The 26,544-nt window shown below is 33.9% G+C and overlaps 1 protein-coding gene across 1 annotated transcript; it reads left to right on the forward strand.

The window, feature by feature from the left end:
• The first annotated feature begins 4,345 nt into the window (after nt 1-4,345).
• On the forward strand, nt 4,346-25,429 carry LOC120263320. The gene is given in 43 exon segments (XM_039271183.1): nt 4,346-4,498; nt 4,697-4,775; nt 5,428-5,493; nt 5,581-5,661; nt 6,675-6,751; nt 6,869-6,923; nt 7,012-7,060; nt 7,252-7,389; nt 7,573-7,654; nt 8,722-8,800; nt 8,879-8,925; nt 9,048-9,242; nt 9,452-9,527; nt 10,065-10,123; nt 10,125-10,146; nt 10,218-10,298; nt 11,127-11,203; nt 11,335-11,389; nt 11,508-11,556; nt 11,664-11,801; nt 16,167-16,248; nt 16,324-16,402; nt 16,730-16,776; nt 17,627-17,841; nt 18,492-18,579; nt 18,700-18,819; nt 18,931-19,049; nt 19,123-19,195; nt 19,285-19,404; nt 19,948-20,016; nt 20,087-20,257; nt 20,336-20,383; nt 20,562-20,703; nt 21,297-21,394; nt 22,144-22,288; nt 22,372-22,457; nt 22,531-22,641; nt 23,041-23,115; nt 23,497-23,562; nt 23,699-23,887; nt 23,955-24,065; nt 24,271-24,351; nt 24,944-25,429. Coding segments are annotated over 43 exon segments (4,122 nt in total). The 5' UTR covers nt 4,346-4,396; the 3' UTR covers nt 25,124-25,429.
• Nucleotides 25,430-26,544: the final 1,115 nt, after the last annotated feature.

Genomic DNA, 26,544 nt, shown 5'->3' on the forward strand with positions numbered 1-26,544 from the left:
ATTTATCACTTTTTTGTCTTGTGTCGTGTTTGATATTCAAAAGATAGTATAAAATTTTTTTTTTGGTATTTTCTTTTGATTTTCATATGCAAAACAATAAATCTATAAAAAAAATTAAAATATATTAATTAATAATTACTTAAGTCTTATGAAAAATATATTAGAAATTTTGTTGACATTTGTTATCTTATTTGGAAACTTATTATCTTAATATTTTTAATAATAATTTATAAAATAGAAATATATTTATTATAATTAGAGATAAGAAAGCATGTGATTTTAACATAATAATCTTTTTTCTATTTAATATGTATATTTTAAAAATTTGCATAGAAAAAAAATTAGTAGATCTCGGAAAGTGCTTTAGAAACTCTAAAATTATCAAAGAAAAGAGAAAACAAGGAAAAAAAGGAAGAGAAATGAGAGTGTCTTGCAGAGAGGAAGGCCGAGGAAAGAAGAGGCTTACGGTGGTGGATGAGATCGGGGAGAGTTTTGGATGATAACTGTGAAATTTTTTTTAAATGTATTTTTTGGTTAACTATTGTAATTTTTGAATTTAAAGTGGGGCAAAATTATATTTTGGTTGTGTTGCTCGTAAGTTCAAACTAGTACCATGATTTTGGTGAGACAAATATTTTTTTTAACTTATAATGTACTAAAAAAATATTGTGTTGTACCTAAATTTATTTGCAAGTCCAACAAAAGGAAAAAGAGTTTGTACTTTCCTAATCTATGTCAAACAGTATGAGTCCTTTGATTCATATATATATATATATATATATATATATATATATACACAAAATAGATGTTTGTGGATCAAATGCAAATTTAATTTCAAATAATAATAATAATAATAATAATAATAATAATAATGACTTGTTCTTACCTGCTCTCATCATCGACCCACTTGAAATAAGATTTAGGGGTTGTTTAGTTGCCTATAATTAAAATTACATGTAAGTGAAATTACCGTGTAAGTGAAAAATGTTGTATTTTAACTTACATCATTGTTGTTTGGTTTGCTGTAACTAAGAATGATGTATTTACTTTTTATTTGTTTGGTTTGATGTAAGGTTAAAGATATAATTGCCATGTAAGTGAGTTGGTGAAATTACCCAATTACCTATTATTATTATTATTATTATTATTATTATTATTATTATTATTAATTATTTAATACTCTTCATTACAATTAATTTAAATAAAAAATAATTAATTAATTTAATAAATTTAAAAATATGTAATATTTCTTTAATTTTATTACTTAAAAAAATTTTATAATTAATTTTTAAAAACAATATAATATTTTCAATAATAAAAAAAATTTCATAAAAATATATAATCATATAATAGTAAATTATTAAAATATTTAATATGTATTTAATTTTAGTACTTAAAAATATTTTTATAATTAATTTTTAAAAACAATATAATATTTTCAAAATAAAAATTATTTTTCATAAAAATATATTATCATATAAATAGTAAATTATTAAAATATTTAATATTTATTTAATTTTAGTACTTAAAAATATTTTTATAATTATTTTTAAAACAATATAATATTTTCAATAAAAAAATATTTTTGTCATAAATTTTTTTAATCATATAAATATTTAAAATTTCTTTAAATTTATTATTTAAAAGTATTTTTATAATTAAATTTAAAGATAATTTACTTTATTAAATATATTTTTTAATTGAATATAATGGTGAGTGAATACCACTTCCTTTATTGTAATTCAACTTACAACAAATTTTGCTGTAAGTTGAAATACTGTAAAAGCGGGTGAGATGTAAGTTCATTTACATGTAAGTGAAACTTTTACAGCAAACTAAACAAAAACTTATATGTAAAACCACTTACATTACATCTACTTACAACAACTTATAAGCAACTAAACAACCTCTTAATACCTTCAAATAAAAGGATCAAGATAACTAAGTTAATTAATAAAAGATATATATATATATATATATATATAAAAGTGGTACATGTGACTAGAATTAAGATATAAGAAATATATATATACACATACTAAGCGAAGAAAGCTTACTTGGTAAAAGATTGTTCATGTCTTCTTCACTCATATCAATTCCGTCAAAATTCATTCTATGCCAATACATATTTTGAAACATAATTTCAGGATTGTAGCTTTTAGATTTGTTAATTAACGATAATTTACTGCTAGTATTAAACTCATATGTAGCGATGACCCATATATATCTCAATCTATCCATTACATATGTTACTTTGTCAACGGTCTTTGTGCACAATAAATAAAAAATATAAGTCATGGAAGTCAAACTATTTTCTAAGAATATCATATTCTCAAGTTGTGATGAGCACCAATTCATGGCTAGCTAGTAGATCTCCTAAAACCTCATGCTTGGTAAATGGTAAAAAAAAAACAAAATAGGTCCATCAACTGCCCATTAAAAAAGACTTCTAATCAGGAGGATAACCTTATATTCATAAACTTTAATAGCTATTTTTTCAATATGATTCAGTGTGACATTATCACAATAAACAATAATCTCAAGATGAATCTCTAATTCTAAAATTTCTCTAAGTAAAAGAGCAAATGCTAGTTAGAACCGAGCAACGTAATTATATTGAGATTCTCCTAAGTCCATATATCACCATCGGAATAATACACGAATCAGTGATATTTATAAAAGATATTAGGCATGATTTTTGTTGTTTTTTAAATTTGTCGGACGAGCCTATTATAAAAATTAAATTCTCGAACCTCTTTTAAATCATATTACATATTTTCCATTAAAATCTCGTATTTCACGGTCCTCTTCCATAGTTGAACTATAGTATCTTACTCTCATGTGTGTGTATATATATATATGTACAATGGTGAGAGGAGTTTATCTCTTTTACTAATCCTAATTGACAAATTTTAAAATTTAAATCCTTGTTATGATAAGATTATAATATGTAATTTTAGTAAAAAAAATAAAAATAAAATTTAAGTGAATTACTTTAAAAGGAAAAAAAGAAAGATAAAATGTGAAACTAGTTAGCCGAGTCATCAAGATTCTTTTGAAAGTAAATGATAAAATAGACCGGTTGGTCCTTGAACCGGGTTCAATTACATTTCCAATATTGCCACTGTACTTGATTATGTATTTTTTTTTTTTTATTTAATTGTTTTATATTGCTCAAATAAAAAAACAATTAATTAAAGTTTTTTATATTTGTCTACAAGGAAACACGTCAGTGGATAAGACAAACGTACACGTGTGTCCTTGCATGAAAAGAGAAAGAAAAAACCTAGATGCGTGCATAGTGTGCACAAGGACCAATCACATCAAATACTTACATTTGTCTCCCTTAGTTTTATATTTATAATTTCTTTGATTAAATGATAAAATGGTTATATTTTTAATATGTTGATTTTATTTTATTTTTTGAATAATTGGCCTGTTTTAAAGTCATCTTTTCACGTAATTGAACACATGCAGCTTGGTTCCTCAATTTTTAAAGTTTAAGTCTGTCCGGCCACATTCATTGTTGTCTTCACCAAACACATGGTTTATATTTATTTATAGTTAAATGACTAAATTTCGTGTGGACATAAGAATAAAGTTCTTCAAAAATATTTTTTGAATTGGAAACTTAAATCCTATTTATTTAATATTTTTTAGTAAATTCAAAATTTTATCAATAATTATATGAAAAATAATAACAGGAAGATGAACAAAAAAATAATTTTGGACTAAGAAGAGTAGGGATATACACAAATCTCTACGAAGTTAGTGGGGCTGGTCTGTACATATGTGGGCGTTAGAATCATCCGTCCAAAAATATGTCTTCACATGTGTTTTGAACTCTCACCACTTATGAAAGTGTTTTACTGGTAAAGATAAACCAAATTAATATCCAAATGGGAGGAGAGTGAAACCGAGGATGATAACAAATAAGTTTTATTTTTCCCGATTTATATCACATTAAGAAAACACTAATGATAAGTGCTCTTATTTTTAAGAGAGGTTATAGACATATACAAACATAAAGCAAGTTCAACCAACACTTATATTTTATTTTGAGTGGGTTTTTGGATTTGATTTTGGATCTTGTTGGTGACAAATATTTTATCACGAGAGACTCGATATTAATAAATCAAAAAACTGTTCATAAAAAGTAAAATTTAAGAATAATTATTAAAACAAAACAAAATAATATTTTTAAATAATAACATTAAAAAAAATCATTATAGCGTCACCAATGAGTGAACGTTTCCTTATTTTCACCGGGGAGCTCTATTTTCTATTTTCAAAATGATCGAGTTCTTGATTTTCGTTTCTCAGCTCTTCTCCCTCTCTATATATATTGCTTCTCTTCTCTCTACTTGGGCGAGAGAGAGAGAGAGAGAGAGAGTTCATGGCGACCTCGGAGATAGTAGGGTTCATCGGGCTTGATGAGCTGAGCTTGGAGCTTGCTTCGTCGCTTATCCGATCAGGGTTTCGTGTTCAGGGCTTTGAGGTTTTCTCTCATTTCATCTCGATTAGAATTTTCTTTGACTGCTTCATGATTTGTTATTGAGTTTCAATTTAATTTCAATTTGTTTCAAGATGGAGTTCGGATTTTTTTATTGTTTTTTGTTTGAAATTTGTTCAAGATTTGGGTATCTTAGCATTTGTGGTTCTGTTTCTTGAATCGGCTTTTTTTCCCACGTTGCAGGAAAAGAATGGCGGCTTTCTTGATAAATTCTTGCTTCTTGGTGGGGTTCGATGTGATAACTTGATAGATGTTGTCAAAGGTCGAAGCTTGTTTTTCTTTGTTTGATTATTTGCTTTCAGCTTTGAATCTGTGTTTACTATTATCACAAAGGGAAAAATAGCTTCAGTTTGATTCTTGAAACTAGAGAATGTGAGTTTTTTGCGGTTATGAGAGTATAATATAAAGCTGGAATTTGATAGAACTTGGACAAAATTTTTTCCTGACAAAATGAATATTATATTATTGGCAATGATTTGACTTCGGCAAACTAAGCTTGGAGTTGTTGCCACCACTGAGGAAAAAATAGGTTAAACAGAGTAATTCAGTTTAAAAAAATTATAAGAATTGAAGGCATTAATTTATAGATAAATGCATTCTCTGCCGCCACATTTACCAATAACAATGCCATCACTGAGGAAACAATAGGTTGTCTAGAGTAATTCAGTTAAAAAAAATTTATAAGAATTGATGGAATTAATATATATATATATATATATATATAAATGCTCAGTGATCAGATGCATTTAAAGATTATCTCTGCCGTCACATTTACCAATTGTTATTATTACTATTATTATTTTTGTAGCTCATATCCTTTTTCTTTATCATTGCATGCTCAATAATTCTGCACGCTGATTAGTTTGAACTAAAAGTTACTACGATCTTGTTTTAAATTTTTGTTTTTTGTCTAGGTGCTACAACACTATTTGTGGTCACTGAGTTTGGCGGGAATTCTAATTTACCCTTGGGGGATAATGGTTTTATCAATGACTCATTATCTAACTTTGTCTTTGAAGCTTTTTTTTCAACTATTTGTTTAAAGTAACTGCTATTCTGTTTTACAGGATTGCATAGTGATGTCGTTGTTATACTTCAGTCAACGTTATCACCAAGTTATATTAATAAGCTGCAGAAGAGTCTAACAGGCAAGCAATATGTTTTATAGCATTGATATTATGATGGTAACTATTTCAAAACAAACTTTATTTGCATTCAAAACTTTGTATACCACTTGTAGGACCATTTGCTAAACTAAACATATGCTGGAGATTCTTGTCAACCTGAAGGTGCATTTAAAGAAGAAAGTATGAGACCCACTAAACTAGACTCAATCATTGTGCATAGTAAAGGATGCCACCAAAACAAATGTAAAATAAAAAATGAGATTGTGGATTTCAACACAATGAAACACAATGGTCTTTTTAAGATTTAGAGGTGGATTATGCATTTGAACTATGAAGTCAATTACTGATGCTAGGTTCATGTTAGAAAGTGATAAGATGGACGAAAGTATAATTAGTTTTTTAGTTTATGTCGAGGGCTGTAATGTTTTATAAATTTGAATGGAACATTGTATGTTTCCTTGTTATTTTATGTTTTTCTTGTGGCAAAATTGAGTATCATATTGGAAATTTTTTCTTGGGAAAAGCAAATTTATCTAGCTGCATGTCTAAATCATTGAATGTTAGCCTCTTAGACTAGAGCGCTAGACTAAATGAAAATTATGTTGATTATATTATAACATACACATAGGAAAGTACTGATCTGAATAGTGATTTTGACAGGCTGGAGAAGAAATGTCTGGCATCCGAAAAGTTCTAGCCAAATGTTTTAAGCTCAACAGAATTAGTTTTTCTTATTCAAAATCCAGAAATAAATATTCACAAACCTCCTCAGAAATTGACTGCATTGTCAAAATACACTGATGGCATAATTAGTAATGTATGTTATTTATTTGATCTTTTTTGTATTTAAATCCCCAAAATACTGAAGTTTTAATTATAGTCATGGTATGTAAGTTTAAGCTGATAATAAAAACAGAGATATATACGGTCATACTTATAATTCGTATCCAGTTGGTTTTGTAAAGAAGCTTTTGTTAGCACAGATTGGGCATTAAATGGTTTTGCATTAATAGCTACCAATGCTTCACTGGCAGGTGAGTTTGATGGAGCAGCTCTTGTTGGTGCACATATATTCAAGGGGGTTTCTGGTTCTTTCAATGGAAAAATTATTGTAAGCTAAGGGTTTATCATGTAACCTTATTTTGCTATCAGCTAGGATCTCCAATTTGCTTGTATACTTTGGATTTTGTATATGTTGCAAGTAACCTTGTTCCTCTTCTTTTCTCAGGTTGTAGCATTTGGAAACCACAGTGCTATACAAAAGGCCCAACCTGTTCTTTCTGGTAATCATTGTCATGCTGTCTTTTTCTGAAGAGATCTACAACACAGTTTTTTTCCTCACAATTTTTTTTTTTTGGGACATATGAGCAGCTATTAGTGCAAAACTTTATGCTCTTGAAGGCGAAATTGATGGCGCAAGGCAAGTTTCCGTCTGTGCAATGCCTAGTAACCTAGTTTCTTCTAGTATTGCATTGTGCATTTCATTTCGAGTGAAAGCAATATAAGATAGTTTAGGCGAGGAGTATTTTTTAACCTCTCATTAGACCAGTTATAATGTTGACAATATGTTGTGCTAGCAATATTAATGCTGACTCTTTTATTTTTTTGCAGTAAAATTAGAATGGTAAATGAACTTCTTGAGGGTATTCATCTTGTTGCATCAGTGGAAGCAATGTACCTTGGTGTTCGAGCTGGGATTCATCCATCTATTCTTTATGACATAATCTCTAATGCTGCCGGAAGTTCATGGTGATTTTCTTTTCATCATCTTATTTAGAATTTTTTTGCTTTTTTACTATTAGTGAAATTAAAATTATTTCCTAAATATTATGAGAAATTCCTTTTCTCTTTTAGGGCATTTTCTATGACCCTAACTGTTTTGAATTTGATTTCATTTGTGCACAATTTATCAAATGCATGGTACTTGTGCAGGGTATTTGCAAACATGGTGCCAAAGCTATTAGCTAATGATGAAAGCCTAGCAAATTCTTTAGATAGTTTGGTAAACAATTTGGTAAGTTCATGAATGTATTGTTTGGATTAGTTTGTTAACCGTGGCGGTCTATTTATTTGCTGTACTTGTTTATGATTATGTTTCTTTATTGGATGAGAATAATGATTTGTATGAGAATTGCATTGTCTTCCTCTCAAAGTCTTCATTGCTTCACCGCACTCATAGTTCTATATTGACCACAGGTGGTTTGAAATATTTATATTTGTCTTGCAGTTTTTAAATGCTTATATTTATCTTGTGTGATGCTTAACCTGTTACATGTGCTGCTTGCCAGGCTGTATACCTGTGTATATATAGTTGCTTCCTAGCGTCTATATTATGGTCAACATTATCTGAACATATTCTAATATATATGTTGGGCCAGTTGCCTGCATACGTATTGTGTTCCTCGTTTGAAAGCCCTCCAGTCTTATGGTATTAGAAAGAAATAAATTGCTAGAAGAATTTGCTAATGTCTTCTGGTTTCTCATAATCTGAGTCCAGCTATTAGATCTCTTGGATGGAAATTTTCCATAGTGGTGCAGGAAAATAACGTTTCTTCTTGTATAAGGCCCCTTGTTCGTTCTTTTTTTTTTTTAATTACTTCCATATTGAGAAATGCCACCTGATGTTAAACTAGCCACTGGAAAGTTTCCATTTGGGTGCTGACTTTGGTGCAAAAGTCAAAGTCTCTTGTTGGAAGTTGAGACTAGGTTTGGGGCCCTGTTTTCCTTTATAAGATTTTTCCCCATCTTGATAACCTTATCCACACTCATTTGACCATGTTTTAAGCAATTGTGTCTTCCTCTCGAAAACATGTCACTTAAATCTTTATATTGGTATATCATGAATAGTAAATATTGTGTACATTGGTTACAAATGTTTAAAATCTTGTTTTTGGTGATAGCACAATCCTTGGGTAAATATGATATGATCTAATATAGACTTTCTTTCCATGAATTGCATCTTGACTTTTTATGGAATGTTTCTTCTTCTTCCTGTTGTTCCTTTTACAATAGCTGAATAATTTTCTTGTATTTCATATACTTCTGTTCATTTCTGACAAATGCTTCTTTCATATGAATAAGGGGCCAGTAATGGGTACTGCAAAACAACTTACCTTTCCGCTTCCACTTCTATCCATGGCATATCAACAACTGATTCATGGTATCAAAGTCAAAAATGAAAAGAGTGTTTTTTTTGCCGTTTTGATGACCATCTTACTAGTGTTGTACCTCTTTTCAGGGACCTCACATGCATGTAAAGATAATCATGTTGCTTCACCAATCAAGGTATATTGTTCTCATCAATGGTGTATGCTGAACAACATTTCAACTGGCTGATAATGCATTTGATGCCATCTCATTATGTAAGATCTTTAATATGATTCTTCCATTTTATTCTTTTGGAGTAGGTTTGGAACAGCACTTTTGGAATTAATATCACAGAATCTGCTAATGAGAAGTCCTATAACCCTGGGGCCTTGGCGGACCAACTTTCATCATCAGCTATAGCTGTAAAGAGAATTGGTTTTATTGGTCTTGGAGCAATGGGCTTTGGCATGGCAACCCACCTGCTGCGTTCGAATTATTGCGTTCGTGCTTATGATGTAATTAAGCTTCCTCTTTGTTATCAGTTTCTTTGATAATCTAATATATCTTTTTGTTTTTAACAAGTTTCTAGACCTGCAAAATAAAATGAGCTCAATTTGGATGACCTTTTTGCCTTTATCTTGAGGAAGTATCCTTGATATTTATCTTTTAGTATTTGTGTTGGTTCTGTTAACAATTTTAAGTGAATAACATTATAAATTTGTAGGTATATAAACCAACACTTTCCAGGTTTCAAGATTTGGGTGGCTTAATTGGGGCTAGTCCTGCTGAAGTTTGTAAAGGTATTTTTTAACTTTAAATTTCATATTGTCCTCAGTTTGCCATTGAATTTTTGGACTATCAGCTTGCTTTCATTATTATATATTGAATTTTGTATCAGTGGTAACTAGAAAGGGATAGATAGCTTTCTCCACTTAAATGTATGTGTGGTTGTGTCTGTATGTGGCTATTTGCCATATAGATAGCTTTCTCCACTAAAATATAGGCCATCCTGGGTTCTGTAATAGCTTTATGCAGTTCAGTCTTCAATTATGGGGCAGTCATAATTCATCAATGGCTGTGACCTTCATGGCGTTTCTTCAATTCCCTATTAGAACTAATAAATATATAGGTTGTCTCTGACTTTTTGAAGTAAATATTAGCTAGAGAACAATGTAATTGGAGGGGGCTTATCTTCAGAATTGTTAAAGTGTGCTTATTACTTTACTGAGTGACACTTCCTGTCCAATCATGAACTAGTATGTGTATATTACTTATAGAATTCATTTCAAGGACTTTAGCATTGAGAGAGTTGTTTCACTTTAAGTTGCCTCTTCCAGATGTAGAAGTTCTCATAGTGATGGTTGCAAATGAAACTCAAGCTGAAAGTGTTCTTTTTGGGAGAAGCTGGTTCTGTGGCTGGTAAGCTTACTTGTTTTGCTTTTTAGTTCAGTTCTATTTATCTTATTCTTTTTTCTCTTTCCATTTTGCAGCCCTTCCAGCTGGAGCATCAGTTATGCTTTCTTCCACAGTTTCCCCTGCATATGTAAAACATCTTGATCAGCGATTGGAAGGTCATTCTTCTCCTTGATTTGTTTCTTGTACATATTTTTAAAATAATTCTCATTGCTTTTGTTTTCCTTGCTTCCAAGCCGTGTTATAATACCATTCATTTTGTCTTTCTTTCTTGTGTGTATGTGCTCACGCGTGTGTTCTAGTTTCCACTCTCTTTATGTGTTTGTGTGTGTGTGTGTGTGATATTCAAAATATGTAAATTATTGGAGAAAGACGGTCACAAAGACTTGCCGTCTGGCTGGATTATTTTTGCTCATGAGAAATGTTCAGTTGACAACAATAGCCAGGACAAGAAAGTTTAACTAATAACGCTTTTGATAATAAAGAACAGTTAGTATTTCTGGAGAAAACTATATCACGTTAATTATTCTTTTCTTGGTTTTACATTAGTGCAACCAGAAATACTAAAATTACTTTGGACCTATTTTTACCATGCTATGGGGGTTGAGCTTGTTAAGTCAATTGTTTATCTCGAGGAAGAGCATCATTTATTTGTGCCCTTACGTAATTTGTGGTCCTTTAAGGTAATTTTGTTGAAGATTGGAATCAATCACATTCTTCATGGGATTGGTTTGTGTTATTTTGTTATCTTTTTTTTTTTTTTTACCTTCCTAATTTTTTGGTTTCCCTTACTTCTTGGGATATTAGTGGATCCTTATTTTTTCAATTTTGATTTTTTTCGTCTCTTGGGATTTGTACAGTATAGTGGAATGGCAAAATTGAAGAGTATGAATTGATCTTCTTGACTCTTAATTTTGCTTCTTAAGGATTTAAGTGTCGTGAACTTTTGGATAACAATTTATTACACTAAAGAAATCGTCTTGCAGATCAACAGAAGAGTTTGAAGTTGGTGGATGCACCTGTATCTGGTGGGGTCAAAAGGGCTGCAGATGGGACTCTCACGGTATGAAGCTTAATCAATTATTTCTTGAAAGACTCGTTTGTTTTAATATGATCGAATGTAGATAGCTTTTTTTTGTATTTTGTGATGACTTATTTGGTGTTTTTTGAGTCATTCTTCTTTTTGTTCCTCAGATAATGGCTTCTGGAGCTGATGAAGCTCTTGCATCTACTGTATCTGTTCTCTCGGGTACTGTTCCTTAATTGGAAGTTTGAGCTATTTTTACAAAATATACTATTTATTGCATCCTGTGGCATAGAAAAAGATTTGTGGAAGTTTATGAATGACTTAACTTTGTAAATTACAGCTTTGAGTGAGAAGCTGTATGTCATCAAAGGTGGATGTGGAGCTGCAAGGTAATCTACATGTTTGTGCATGACACTGAGCAAATATATGTCTTTCTAAATACTTAATATCTCTGCTGCGTAACTGACATAGTGGCTTCCTTTGATTACTTCTGCAGTTCTGTTAAGATGGTTAATCAATTGCTTGCTGGAGTGCATATAGCTGCAGCAGCTGAAGCAATGGCATTTGGGGCACGATTAGGTTTAAATACCAGAATGCTTTTTGAAATCATCAATCATGAGAGAGGTTTTTCATGGTCAGTTTCTATACAAAGTCACCACTGACTAATATTAGTTTAACATATCTTTAATATTTTCACAGTAGCACAACCATGACTTTTTAACTCTTTTTCAAAATTGATTTGAAATGTCACTGTAAATTGTGAATTTCAAAATTCAATTTAAGCTTTTAGTAATATTTTATCAGAGGACTTGACATTGGTTTGTGTCTTAAAGCTTCCTATGAGAATAAGAAAAATAATTTGGAAATCAATCAAGGAAAAAAGTACAAGGGTATATATAGAGAAATATTAAGGTTTTGTGATATGGGCCCCATTAACCAATCTAAACTCTAACACTCTCCCTCAAGCTGAAGTATATATATCGAACATGGCCAGCTTGTTACATAGATTACTAAAGACTTTAACACTTAAACCCTTGGTGAAGATATCCGCTAGTTGCTCAGACGAGTGGGTGTGTGGCGTAGAGATAACTCCCTTTAATACCAAATCATGAACATAGTGACAATCAACCTCCACATGCTTAGTACGTTCATGGAATGTTGGATTGTTTGCAATAAAGATGGCGGCCTGATTATCAACAATATCTGCATAGGTATTGTGATGGGGAATCCTAACTCAGATAGAAGAAACTGCACCCAAATCATCTCACAAGTTGTTTGTGCCATTGATCTGTACTTTGCTTCGGCACTCGGTCTTGAAACCATATTCTGCTTCTTGCTTCGCCAAGTAACCAAGTTTCCACAAACATACGTACAGAAACCCGACGTAGACTTTCTGTCTCCTCTATCACCAGCATAACCCGAGTCAGAATAAGCTGCAATATCCAGGTGACCATGATTCTTGTAAAGAAGACTTTTGCCGGGAGCTCCTTTTACATATGCAAGCACCCTCAAAACACACTGCCAGTGAACTTCTCGTGGCTCATGCATAAACTAACTCAAGAGTCCAACTGCGTAAGATATATCACGACGAGTAACTGTTAGATAGATAAATGAGCTTGCCAATCAGATGTCTGTATTGACCTGGACCTTTGAGAGATAAAGAAGATGTCCCCCAGAAGGGTGGTGACTGCTCAATAGGTGTACTCTCTAGTTTACAACCCAATAAACCAGTCTCCTCAAGTAAGTCCAACATATACTTTCGCTGTGAAAGCGTCATCTTTCCTCTGGCATATGCAAACTCAATACCAAGGAAGTATCTGGGTCGTTTCATTTCTCGTGTAACGAAATGCGTCATTAAATGCTCCTTAGTTCTTTGAATGCCCTGATGATCGCTACCCATCAACAAGATGTCATCGCATATACCGCAAGTACAACACACCCAGATGAAGTGTTCTTATAGAACACAAAGTGATCCATATTGCACCTGCGAAAACCATCTGCCAGTGCGATTATACTAAACTTTTCAAACCATGCACAAGGACTCTGTTTCAGACCATAGATCGCTTTCTTGAGTTGGCAAACTAGATTCTCCCCCTGCCAAGTCTCCATAGAGAAAGACATTCTTTACACCGAGTTGACAAAGTGCCCATGATTGATTCATAGCTACCAACAGTAGAATGCGAATGGAATTCAGACGAGCAATCGGCGAAAAAGTCTCAGCATAATCAACACCATGAGTCTAAGTAAAACCACAGGCCACCAACCGGGTTTTATAGCGATTAACTGTACCATCGGCTTTGTGCTTGACAGAGAAGACCCATCGATAAGTGACAACATTGGCATCAGCAAGGCGAGGCACGAGCTCCCATGTACCATGAGATCTCAAGGCTTCCATTTCCTCATCCATTGCTATCTGCCATTGTGGAAGCAGACGTGCATCTTGGTAGTTCCTGGGGAATGACTCAGCAGATAAGGAAATTGCAAAGGTGTGGAAGGACGGGTGAAGATTATCATAAGAAACAAAAAATGATATGGGATGTTTGGTACAAGAACGAATAACTTTGCGAAAGGCAATGGGAAGATCAAGAGACTGATCTGCATCATTCGGGGAGACAATCTGCGGTTATACATGTTGGCGGCGATGATAAACCTGTCCAAAACGGCCATCATCTGGATTTATTGGAGGAGGCGTCACACTAGGCATAGGCACAGACGGAGTGACCAAAACAAGAATGGGGAGAACATTATCAGACGACGTAGTCAACAAATCGTGAGAACTCGAGTCAGAAAAAAACGATTGAGACTCAAAAAATGTGACATCCATAGACACATTACTTTTGAACTAGTCGGGTGGTACAAACGATATCCATGTTGGATGCGGGAATATCCGTCAAAGACACATTTAAGCGCACGCGGGGATAATTTATCCAAACAAGGAGTTAAATCCTAAACAAAACCAACACAACCGAAAACACGAGGAGACAAGCGAAACAACTCAGTATCAGGTAGAAGACGAGGTAGAGGGACCTCTCCCCCAAGAGGTGCAGAAGGCATACGATTAATAAGATATACTGCAATTAAGATAGCATCAGACCAAAAATACCTAGGGACATTACGTTCCACTAAGAGAGTGCGTGCAACATCTAAGATGTGACGATGCTTTCTTTCAACAACCCCATCTGCTGAGAGGTGTGTGGATAGGTGGTTTGATGAATAATCCCAAAGGACGCACACAAAGAATTTACAGCAGAAGATACAAATTCTAAAGCATTATCAGTACGAAGACATTTGAGAACAGTGAAAAACTGATTTTGTACTTCCAAAATAAATGTTTTAAGGACATCAACAATAGATTGACGGTCTTTTAACAAATATACGCATGACACTCGGGAAAAATCATCAACAAACACAACATAGTAATGATGACCGGAAATAGACGCCACTCTAGAAGGTCCCCAAACATCACAATGAACTAGATCAAATGACGACCGATTAGACACTAGAGTAGAACGTTTAAAGGTAGCATGATGATACTTACCCAACTGACACGACTCACATTGAAATGACTCGACCTGGATCCAAGGCAAAGCCTGCTGAAGACGACTAATAGAAGGATGACCCAATCTACAGTGTCATATGAGTGATGACTCGGTGTCTGAAATAGAAGCTGCCAAACCACAAGGAATATCATCACGCACCAACATATACATGCCTTCACCATGATTACTCCCCAAACCAATCCTTTTCCCCGTCCGTAGATCCTGAAAAGTGCAGTGAAAAGGGAAAAAAATAACTCTACAATTCAACTGTTTAGTGATTGCAAAAATAGATAGCAAGTTGACAAGAAATTCAGGTACAAAAAGAACATTGAGAGGAAGCCTGCACAACTCTTCTCCTGAGACTAAGCAAGATTGTCCATCGACAATTGCCACAGAACAAAAAACAAATAGAGAGATTTTGAAAAAAAGATTTTGTACCTGTCATGTGAGAGGAGCCCCTGAGTCAATAATCCAGGAACTGTCCCTGGAAGCAAGAAAGACATTACCTGAGAAAATAGGAGAAGAGACTATGGCATGAGAAATTGTGCCCTGTAGATGCTGGAATGACACAAAGTCAACCTAAGAGATAGTGACTAACTGTTCAGCACCAGAAGTAGGTGACGGATCGACCAACTCTGTACTAGTATTGACCACTACCGGATGACCATGCTTATCCCAACAATGATTCTCAGTGTGGCCCGTCCGTTGACAAAAGGTGCACACAAACTTACCCCGAGAATCACCACAGCTGTCTCGTCGACCATCACGAAAAGAGCCTTTACCACACCCACGAGACGAAGACATGACGACAAAGAGACATCCTTCAGCAATGAGACAAAGGCATCACTAGTGAGGGTTGAGGAACATCACCAGGTGCCCATTGAACAACGGGAACGGCGAGAGATGAGCGGCGGTTAGCGGTAGAGGTGGCGGCGGCAGGTTGAAAGCTAGGGTTTGGAGTGGCTGCGGCGACGGTCTTGGGTGGCTGCTAGGGTATAACCCAGTGTTGTGGTACTATGTGAGAATAGAAAAAATAATTTGGATATCAATCAAGAAAAGAGTACAAGGATATATATAGAGAAATATTAGGGTTTTGTGGTATGGGCCCAATATTGCCCAATTTATATTAACTAACCCTTCCATCCTATTATTTAGTGGCCAACCTAAATTTTATTTTTATTAAGGAAAGAAATCTCTATAATTCTAAAAGAGAGTATTCTAATTTCTAGAAGTTTAAAAATTTTAATAAATAGAAAGAGACTATCTCTCGCCCCTTTATCCTTAAGTATGATAAATGCAAGTATATAATTGGGGAACATGCAAATATGTTTTCTTTGAGGCATATACAGCAATAAGGTTTCCTAATTGTGTTGCCTTATTTCTGATTTTGTTGGCTATATGTCGGCAGAAGTATCATGCAATTTTGATTGGCTAAGGGAGTTTGCTGATTATCCCTGCAGGATGTTTGAAAATCGTGTGCCCCACATGTTGGACAATGATTACACACCATACTCTGCAATTGATATCTTTGTCAAAGACCTGGTAAATGCCATCTTTTTCTTTTTAATTGTAAATTAATTCTTTAACAATTTATATCATAATCCTTGGCACTTTCAGGGTATAGTTTCTGCTGAAAGCTCTCTTCTTAAGTTACCACTTCCTATTGCTAGTGCTGCCCACCAATTATTTGTATCAGGTTTGTAGAAATATATGATTTCCTTCCTCTATTCCTTGTCTTATTAATTACCACTGATGTCAACATTGGTGTGCTGGATGTACTTGAATCTAAATATTTGTAATCTGTTTTTATGTCATACTAGATAATTGATTTTGTAAGTGTTGGTTTCAGTAGTTAAGTATTGACAAGCATGCATTTGGCCTTTAAAAATGGCACATTAGGATGCTCCTTTTGCTTTTTCATGGTTGTTTTGTTTTACAATGAAGTTATTGCTGATACTATTAAGTTCTTCTATTGCTAAAATCTTGTTCATGTGTTTTCTTGGCATGGCTCTTCGCTGGACAGGATCTGCTTCTGGTTGGGGTCGGTACGATGATGCTGCAGTAGTCAAGGTATGCTGATTCAAGACTCGTGCTAATGGTGTATATCTGTAGATCATTATTCTGTGGACCAACTGGGGATTTGCTATTTAAATGTCAGAATATAAAATCCTATGCTTTATTTCTCTGGATTTGACTCGTTGATTTCTACATTTAAGCAACATAACCATACGTATCTCCTGGTCAGTGGTAGTGTTAGATGTTGCACATATATTAACCACAACATGTGGATTGTAAAATGTTTTATGATAAATGCTGATATGCCACGCCATCAAGGTTAGTTCCTAAGTTTCTATGGATATAAATATGAATCTGCAGTATGTGCATCTGTATACATATGCACGTCTGTAGATTTTACCCCTTGTGATATCTTCATTTGATTCTTTCCTCCAAATGCAAATGCAGATTTATTGTCAATACACTTGTTTTGGTGTTTGTTTTACATTGATTGCTTTAATATTTGTGAAATTCCTTACTGAATCATATCACATAAAAAGCGACCTCTTCTTTCTTGAGTCCTGAAGAATTGTGGTTACAACTGAATTTGGAGCAGTTGCTGAATATTTGATTACCATATTTAAAAGTTGAATGTTGGTGCTTGGTAGAATTACTTCAGGAAGAATTTATGCGCATCACATATCTGAAAGGATGTATGAGTTGATTTATCAAGTGTGAAATTGAGGTGCATTTATATGACAGAATTGTTTCGTATCACCTGTGTTGTAATGGTATGCCTTGGTTAACCTCATTGATATCAATATATATGAAACTCCTAAATGCCAAGGTGCATGGACCAATCTTAGGTTGGCCCGCTAAATATTGTTTTCATGTTGATCGTTTCAGTTATGCCATGCATATGCAGGTCTATGAGACACTTACTGGTGTTAAAGTTGAGGGGAAGCTTTCAGTCCGCAATAAAGAAAATGTTTTGAAATCTCTCCCTCCTGAATGGCCAGAGAATCCGATTGATGATCTTCACGCAAAAGAACATCAGAATAGCTCCAAAGTGCTAGTAGTTTTGGATGATGATCCCACTGGAACTCAGACAGTTCATGACATAGAAGTTTTAACACAATGGTACGTCCTCTAGATTAACAATATTATACATCACACTGGATAGTCCTTGAAGTGAACTCCTTGTGGTAGTGTTTGTATCTTGACTTATATTATAAGAATTGTTAGGGAGATCTTTTTTTAACATGGATAAACACCTATAGTTTATTTTATTTACAAAGACCTCAAAAATTTTGTTCTGGTAACACTAAAAGGCTTATTTGGTCAAAATGTCGAAATGATAAGACTGTCTTGTTCACCCAAACATATTAAGAATTAGTTTGAGAAAGTATACACATATATCAAAGAAAAAAAATTTAGAGAATACATAAAGTTTGTCATTTAATTGAGATAATTCTGTGAAGAGAGTTTTTGACATTTTCAGATTTTATAATGGTTAGTTAGTGGTCCGTATTAAAATTTTAACCAGGTGGCTTTTTCGTAAGATGGAGTAAACTTTTTGGGTTTTTTGGGAGAGTAATGTTTTTTATGGATAAAGAATAGGTTTTATTGTGTAATTTTATGTTTGCTTGGACATGTTTTATTAAAGTAGAGATAGAAAGAGAGGATCTTCTTCTTTTCATTATTTTTTATTTATTTATCATTATTATTATTACAATGGCAAAGGAAGAGTCCATGGTTTAATTTTGGTCCCACTGACCTTATGATCACAGGAATGTCGAGGCTCTTATTGAACAATTTTGCAAAAATCCTGTTTGCTTCTTTATCTTGACGAATTCTCGATCACTCAGCTCTGAGAAGGTATTTATTTGTCATGGCTCAAATTTCTCGACATGCTAATACTTGAAAGACAGAATGCTCAAATTAATGAAAATTCTGTTCCAGAGAAATAAAATTCTGTTGTCTAAACTTTTTTTGCAGGCTGCTCTTTTGACCAAGGATATCTGCCAAAACTTAGACATTGCAGCTCAAAGAGTTAAAGGCATAAAGTACACAGTGGTTCTAAGAGGTGATTCAACCCTTCGTGGTCACTTTCCAGAGGCAAGAGATGTGGTTTATGTGCTTGTTTCGTCATCCCCTTAATAGTATCCTTTCCTTGAATTTATCTTAATTTGTTATTGTTGAGCTTAGTATAGATGTAAAATATTACAGGAAGCAGATGCGGTTGTCTCAATTTTAGGTGAGATGGATGCATGGATTATTTGTCCTTTCTTTCTTCAAGGTGGACGATACACAATTGATGATATCCATTATGTTGCTGATTCGGATAGGTAAATAACTATTTGTTCAAGCGATATTATTGTTTGATCACAGAGCTGACCATTTCTGTGGAACACTTGTTAGTCTTGTTCCTGCTGGGGAGACTGAGTTTTCTAAGGATGCCTCCTTTGGTTATAAATCTTCTAACCTTCGTGAGGTATATATTTTATCATTTTTTTTCTTTTTTGCAGACAACTTCACGAATGTAAAATCATGTTTAATGGTTTCTCATTATTTTTTATTTAGTGGGTTGAAGAAAAAACAAAAGGAAGGATTGCTGCAAGTAGTGTTGTATCCATTTCTATTCCTCTCCTGCGTACCGGTGGCCCTACTGCCGTTTGTGATCTTCTTTGCAGCCTGCAGAAAGTAAACTGGATTTTTGCCATCTTAGTAACTGGAATTTCTTTTTAGTATTATATTCTAAATTGAGGAATTTCTTTTTAGTATTATATTCTAAATTGAGGAATTTATTTTTGTCTAATGACAGCATTGATACTCCCTAAATTGACTTACCTTAAGGTTAGGAAGGTTAACTTGTCTAGAGGAAATGGGAAAAGCAAGCCGCACTTCAATAATGTAAAATTTGGTTAATGACCGGATGCATCATTTCTAAGTAACCCATTTTGTTGCCTTTTCATATGCCTGGGCCCTTTCGGAAATTATTTTCATTTTATGATACTATTCTTGTGTTGCGGCTTAATAATGATTTCCAGGCAACATAGAAAATCTATGGCTGTAAAACAAAGGTTTGAAGTATTTTTGTTTATTTCCGCACATCAAGTTTATTTCATGTAATTGCATTGATATGGAAAATATAGTTGTAATTACCGAATAAAAAAAATATGCAACTACTATGATGTATTAAAAAAAATTCTTTTAAAAGGGTGGTGTTTCTTTGATGGTTAACAGGGCTCAACCTGTATTGTCAATGCTGCCAGTGAAAGAGATATGGTTGTATTTGCAGCTGGAATGATCCAGGCAAGTTTATATATATACTTCCATTTCAATTTTCATTCACTTCTCACCGTATCGATGGTTTCAATGATAGGCAGAGAGAAAAGGTAAGCGTTTTCTATGCCGAACAGCTGCTAGCTTTGTGTCTGCACGAATTGGAATAAAGCCAAAGCCACCCATGCGACCAAGTGATCTTGGTTTAAACAGAAATGTTACTGGAGGTCTTATTGTTGTGGGCTCCTATGTTCCCACAACCACAAAGCAGGTCTGATATATGATGTGAAATTTTTTAGTCTTTCTTTTTAGCGCACTACCCTAAAAGATATGCTCATCTACTGTTCAGGTTGAAGAACTCAAATCACAGCTTGGTCATATTCTGAAATGCGTAGAGGTATCACTAAGTGCTTATTGAGGCATTTAATAGATAAATATAATATAGTGTTTTCATGTATGATAATTACTTAATTGTGCTCATTGTGTCCAAATAATAACTTTGTTATCATTGGCATCTTAAATTTGGTCATGCCATAGTTATTTTGTGTGTGTCTCATTCATCCTTTCTGGGTTAGATATCTGTTGAGAAAGTTGCCATGAAATCAGAGGAGGATAGAGAGGAAGAAATCAGTCAAGCAGCTGAAATGGCAAATACATTGCTAAGCCTACATAGAGATACACTTCTAATGACCAGTCGGAAGCTTATCACAGGAAAAAGTAAGATATTACTTCCATCCAGTTCATAGCAGCACAGGGGAGCTTTGTGTTCCGAAAGGGATTAAAACGTAAACTTCGGATATGGTGTAAACATGATTGCAATTTTGTTGAATGAATCAAGCATTTGGATCACACATGCAGAAGGGAATAAATGCATGCATATTATGATATTACAATACCTTGCGCACAAGCATGTGACCCAAATATATGCTTCCTTAAGAGTGATGTCTTAATGTTGTTCTTTGTCATTGTATTCTAGCCTATGTTTCAGTGGAACCAAACAATGTCAGACTCTTCGATAGTGTTCCAATGCACAAAAATAATCAATGAACAAAAATGATTGTGAATTTGAAAGAGAATGTTGATGTGCACTTCTTTATTAGCTGTGATAGGGAAATTTCTTGGACAAATACCTTAATTAAAGGCTTATGTTTATCACTGCTGAAAAGGCTTCTTATTTTGTGGGAATAAAGCTCACTTCTTTTTTAAGAGTTTTGTTAGTGTACTGCTTTGCTGTTGTGTGTTCCCCTGCTAGACTTATTTCATTAGTCAAATATCTTTAATTCAGTCATTATATTTTCCTTTATATGCAGCTCCTTCAGAAAGTTTAGAAATTAATTATAAAGTGAGCTCTGCTCTGGTGGACATTGTCAGACGAATAAATGTGCGCCCTCATTATATCCTTGCCAAGGTATGATATAACTTAACTATCTGGCAGCAATATGTTCTCTGTTCTGATAGTTGAAGCTCCATCAAAGTGATTGTACAAGGTTGAGATCCTTTGAAGGAGAGTATCACATGAAATTTGTCGCTGCATTTTTTAAATAAAGACTGATTTTATAATAGTTTGTGATTAAATGAAATAATAGGCCCTTGTAGAGCTATGTGAGGCACTATAATCTTCATATGGCAAATTCCATCCTTTCTCACTGAAGTTTCAGCCATGTATGACCAAGATCTGGATTTTTCTGAGACTATGCTGCATGCTTTCTTTGATTATGACATTTTAGCATTTTGATCATTATGTAGTTCTTCGGTCGGAATGGTTTAAGTGGAAACTATTTCATGTTAATCTCTACATGGTCTGGAGTCTTTATTGACGTGCATAATTACACGCGCACACACACACACACACATATGTCAAAAAAAGAAAAGAAAAAAAAGAAATAGGTCTCAAAATATTTTCAGGAGTGTGTATAAACTCATAGGCAGTCCTAATAGTGTAATCATATATTCATGTCTTTTTCATGATGTCATAACCAAGAAAATTATGCAGACAGTTTTATGTCGAAATGGGGCTATAAGTTCAACTGTTGGAATCAGTAAACAAAGAAATAAATTGAAGCAAGTACATTGCATGATTGACCAACAGCATGATAAAATTTATAAACTTGCCTTGAAACTTTGGGCCATTGATGAGCTAATTGCACTGCATTTTAGGGTGGAATTACGTCATCAGATATTGCAACAAAAGCTTTAGAAGCCAAGTGTGCCAAGGTTATCGGACAGGCATTGGCTGGAGTTCCACTTTGGCAGTTAGGCCCAGATAGTAGACACCCTGGGGTTCCATACATTGTTTTTCCAGGTGATTGTAAATTCAGTGTTAGTTCATAATGGTATACTGTTATTGTTTGCCAGCCTGATTTAGTTTGTAATCTTTTTTCATAGGCAATGTTGGTGATAACAATGCCCTAGCTGACGTTGTAAAAACATGGGCACGCCCCTCTAGGCTTTCAACAAAAGATCTTCTTCTAGTATGACCTATTTACAAAGTCATCATATGTTTTTACCTTGATCTTTATTTATATATGTTTTTTCTACATGAAGAATGCTGAAAAAGGTGGCTATGCTGTTGGCGCATTTAACGTTTATAATCTTGAGGGGATTGAAGCAGTTGTGGCCGCTGCAGAGGCTGAAAATAGTCCTGCTATTTTGCAGGTCAGTTTATTTAGACGCCATTCTCATCCATATGATGTGATGCTAAGATTTGTTTATGCTTGGTTTTATGTAGAATATCATCATCTATTTGCATTTGCTTTGACAGCTGCAATTCTGGATATGTTTAACAACACAACTAATAACTCGTATCTCAAGGATAATATGTTTGAGGTTTGCTTCAAACACGAAGTTGGGATTTTGAACATGCTATATTTTAGGATTTGTATAATTGTAAACACTAGTGCATTATCAATGTTAATTGACTTGAAATTTAATAGTTTCTATGATGGTAAGTGGGTGCTAAGGGTGCTAAATGAAATTAGAAAATTAATTAGTGTTGGACTTGTATAGTTTATCCTTAATTGTTTCATCCCCCTTATTCAAGTGCATTTCCATCAGGTTCATCCAGGCGCTATGAAGTATGGTGGACTCCCTTTGGTTGCATGTTGCATCTCTGCTGCTGAGCAGGCCACAGTAAGTCCAAGCAGATGTATTATGTGCTCTGCAATTAAATTCTTGAACTGAATGTATGTGAGAATGATTGTGCACTTTAATGATACTTACCTATCATACGTATACAATGGATAATTTTTTTATCTTATTCATCATCAACCCTTTCCCAGAATTAAAAGCTTTTAGCAATTTATATCCATACTAAGATATAAACTGTTCAAAGGAATTGCCATCCACTGCTAAGCCCAAGCCAAATATTGCAATCTCATCAGAGCACCTCTTTTAGCTCTTGCTTGTGAAAAAGTAGCGAGATAAATATTGCAATTTTCCATACTCGATTTTTCATTACAGTTACATAGGGTTGACATTGGTTTTTTTAATAACCGCCTTCATTGGTGGCAGGTGCCTATTACTGTTCACTTTGATCACGGAAGCTCTAAATCTGAGCTTGTTGAAGCACTTGAGTTGGTATGTATTGTTCACAAGCATTTGCTTGTTTATTTGCCCATCCCATTTGGCATATTTATTCATATAGCCATATTGATGCGGCTTCTAATGAACATTTCTTTGTAACATATTCTACTTATCTGGTGACTATGTACAGGGCTTTGATTCTGTCATGGTTGATAGTTCACACCTTCCGCTGATGGAAAACATCTCTTACACAAAGTACATATCAGTTTTAGCACATTCAAAAGGAATGCTAGTTGAAGCTGAACTTGGACGGCTCTCAGGCACTGAAGACGATTTGACTGTTGAGGATTATGAAGCCAAACTAACTGATGCAAGTCAGGTAAATAAATTGAATAATTTTGAGTTTCAATTTCATCAAAAATCCCATAAAAATTATTGTATCTCAGGCTCAAGAATTCATAGACAAGACCGGAATTGATGCTTTAGCCGTGTGCATTGGAAATGTCCATGGAACATATCCAGCTGGTGGGCCCAATCTCAGGCTCAACCTGCTAAAGGTCAGTCATCTTCCATTTAAAAACTTCGTTTGTTATAAAAAATTCTTGATACAAAAATCATGATACATTTAAAACAAAATTACGAACTGTGCTGAAAGCCTGAAATTGTTGACAAGAAAATACTCCCTTCGGTATTTCTTTTGGCTTGAATTACATAAGGTGCTGCTTCTTTGATCTAGATTTCCGTTACTTTTTTCTCTTGCAGGATCTTCGCACGGTGACTCTGAACAGAGGAGTGAGTTTAGTCCTTCATGGAGCTTCTGGTCTTTCTAAGGAACTTGTAAAGGTTGGCTTTTTCTCCTGTAGATCCTTTAGCTTGCATTATGACTTTCTGTTGAGGAGGCTTAATTCTTCATGTGATGCATGTCACATAGATTACTCTTTACGGTCAATCATATGCTCAAAGTACAAGTGTTTGTTCGTCATACCAATAATTAAGAAGAGGAAAACGAATCTTAACTGAAACTTTTGGAAATTTATGGTTCACCAATAATCACTTGGCAACACAATGACAATTGTTAGTAGACCAAGCATTGACAATGTCTTATTTCCAACAGTCTAAATTTTTTAGTATTAAACTTACTATATTATTGCTTGAAATTAGATCAAACACAAAATATAAGGATAATTGGAGGTGAAAGGTCTAGTCATCTTTGGTCTCTTGTGTTACATGCAAAAGATAAAATAAAATAAAAGATCAAATAGTCTGTATAAGAAATTTAAAATTGGAGGTTAGCAATCTATACAAGGATGAGGATTACTAACATGATGCCAAAGGGGATTATTACTCAAAACTAGATCAAACACACAGAATGAACCCTGGATTATTAAATAATGATTTTACTAAAAGGTGGTGATTTCTGTTAATGTTTGAGCAGGAATGCATAGAGTTGGGTGTGAGAAAATTCAATGTGAACACTGAGGTGCGGAATGCATACCTGGAAGCTGTGCGGAAGCCCAACAAAGATCTGGTTCATGTTATGACTGCCGCGAAGGAGGCCATGAAAGCTGTGGTTGCTGAGAAAATACATTTATTTGGTTCAGCCGGGAAAGCATGACCGTGTTGAGGCATCAACCATCTCCATTTTGTTATATGATTATTTTCCATGAATCCATCTTGTTTGTTGTCTCTCTTTATCCAATTGAAACTATTGTATTTTTCTTCCCCTCTTTGATGCTACATTTGCCTCCTGATGTGCCTGCCCATTTGTGCCACTTGAGGAAAATAGGCCCAAATTCAGCAAGTTGGACAGAAGACTATCTATGTGAAGCCCATTTACTTGTTTCTGTAGACTTTTAATTTAATTGTTTAATTAGTCAATGTAGCTATGGCCTCCTTAATGCTAGTGGGAAGTTATTTTTCACATTCTTAGGCAAAATAATTCAGTGGACAAGACATGGCTCATTCTTAGCTATATATTTCTAAATTTTGTTTTTATTTATTATATAATATAGGGATAGGTTGGTAATTATATTAAATAATGGTTATTATTTGTTTTAAAAATCACTAAATTGAGCCAATCTCGGTTCTGTCATAATTACTATAGAATTGTGTCCGTGGCCGTGGTATTGGTTTCGTCATAACTACAAATAGTGTCCGTGGTATCATTTCACCTTTCTTAGAGACAGGTCTTGGATTTATTTTCAGTGGTTTATCATGTAAGTGTGTCTGTTATTCCAAAGACCTTGGGATTGCCTTGTTCCTCACTCATATTAAGTAACTACTTATCACCTCCTCTCCTGTGATGCCTTCCTATCATTGTTCTTTCTTTCTTAAAAGCCTTCTATTTATATTTGCTGCTAAGTCTCACACACACACACACACAGATTTGCATATCACTATGAACATTTGCAGTGCTGTTGTTATGACGTCAGTCTGAGTGCAAGACTTTCACAGCAGTTAACAGACAAGCTTGATGGCGGGGATATTTTCATTGTCTGTTTAAATCAAATTTTATTCCTTATAATTCATTATCTTTACAAAGACAAAATCTGAGACAAACAATCTTAAAGATGACCTATAGCAAAATTACCATGGATTTGTCACATTTTACCACAGTCCCATCATACAAACAAAACAAAATTATTCTAAGGAATTTACTGGTTTTTTCTGAAAAATCATTAAAAAAAATTGGCCAATTTTGAATAGACGGCGGCACTAAATTTTGCTAACCAGAGGCTGTTTTGTAAAATTGCCAAAGATTTGTTACATTTTGCTAAATCACAAGATTTACTTTTATAGCCTTCCAGTTCCAGGATTCTGTCAATTTACTCATCAAAAATTGGATCAATTTTCAGAAAACACTTGGATCAATTTACTCGACATTTTCTGAAGAAGAATGTCGAGTAAATGTTTCAAAGAAAAGGGGGATTTTAGGGTATAAAAAAAAAAAATTTTGATTTCCAATCCCCCAACAATCTGATGAATGGATGGCGTGTGTATTTATAATAATTTTATTAAATCAGGAGGGGTAAAATA

The sequence above is a fragment of the Dioscorea cayenensis genome, chromosome 6, assembly GCF_009730915.1.
Source record: "Dioscorea cayenensis subsp. rotundata cultivar TDr96_F1 chromosome 6, TDr96_F1_v2_PseudoChromosome.rev07_lg8_w22 25.fasta, whole genome shotgun sequence".
In the NCBI taxonomy this organism is placed as follows: domain Eukaryota; kingdom Viridiplantae; phylum Streptophyta; class Magnoliopsida; order Dioscoreales; family Dioscoreaceae; genus Dioscorea; species Dioscorea cayenensis.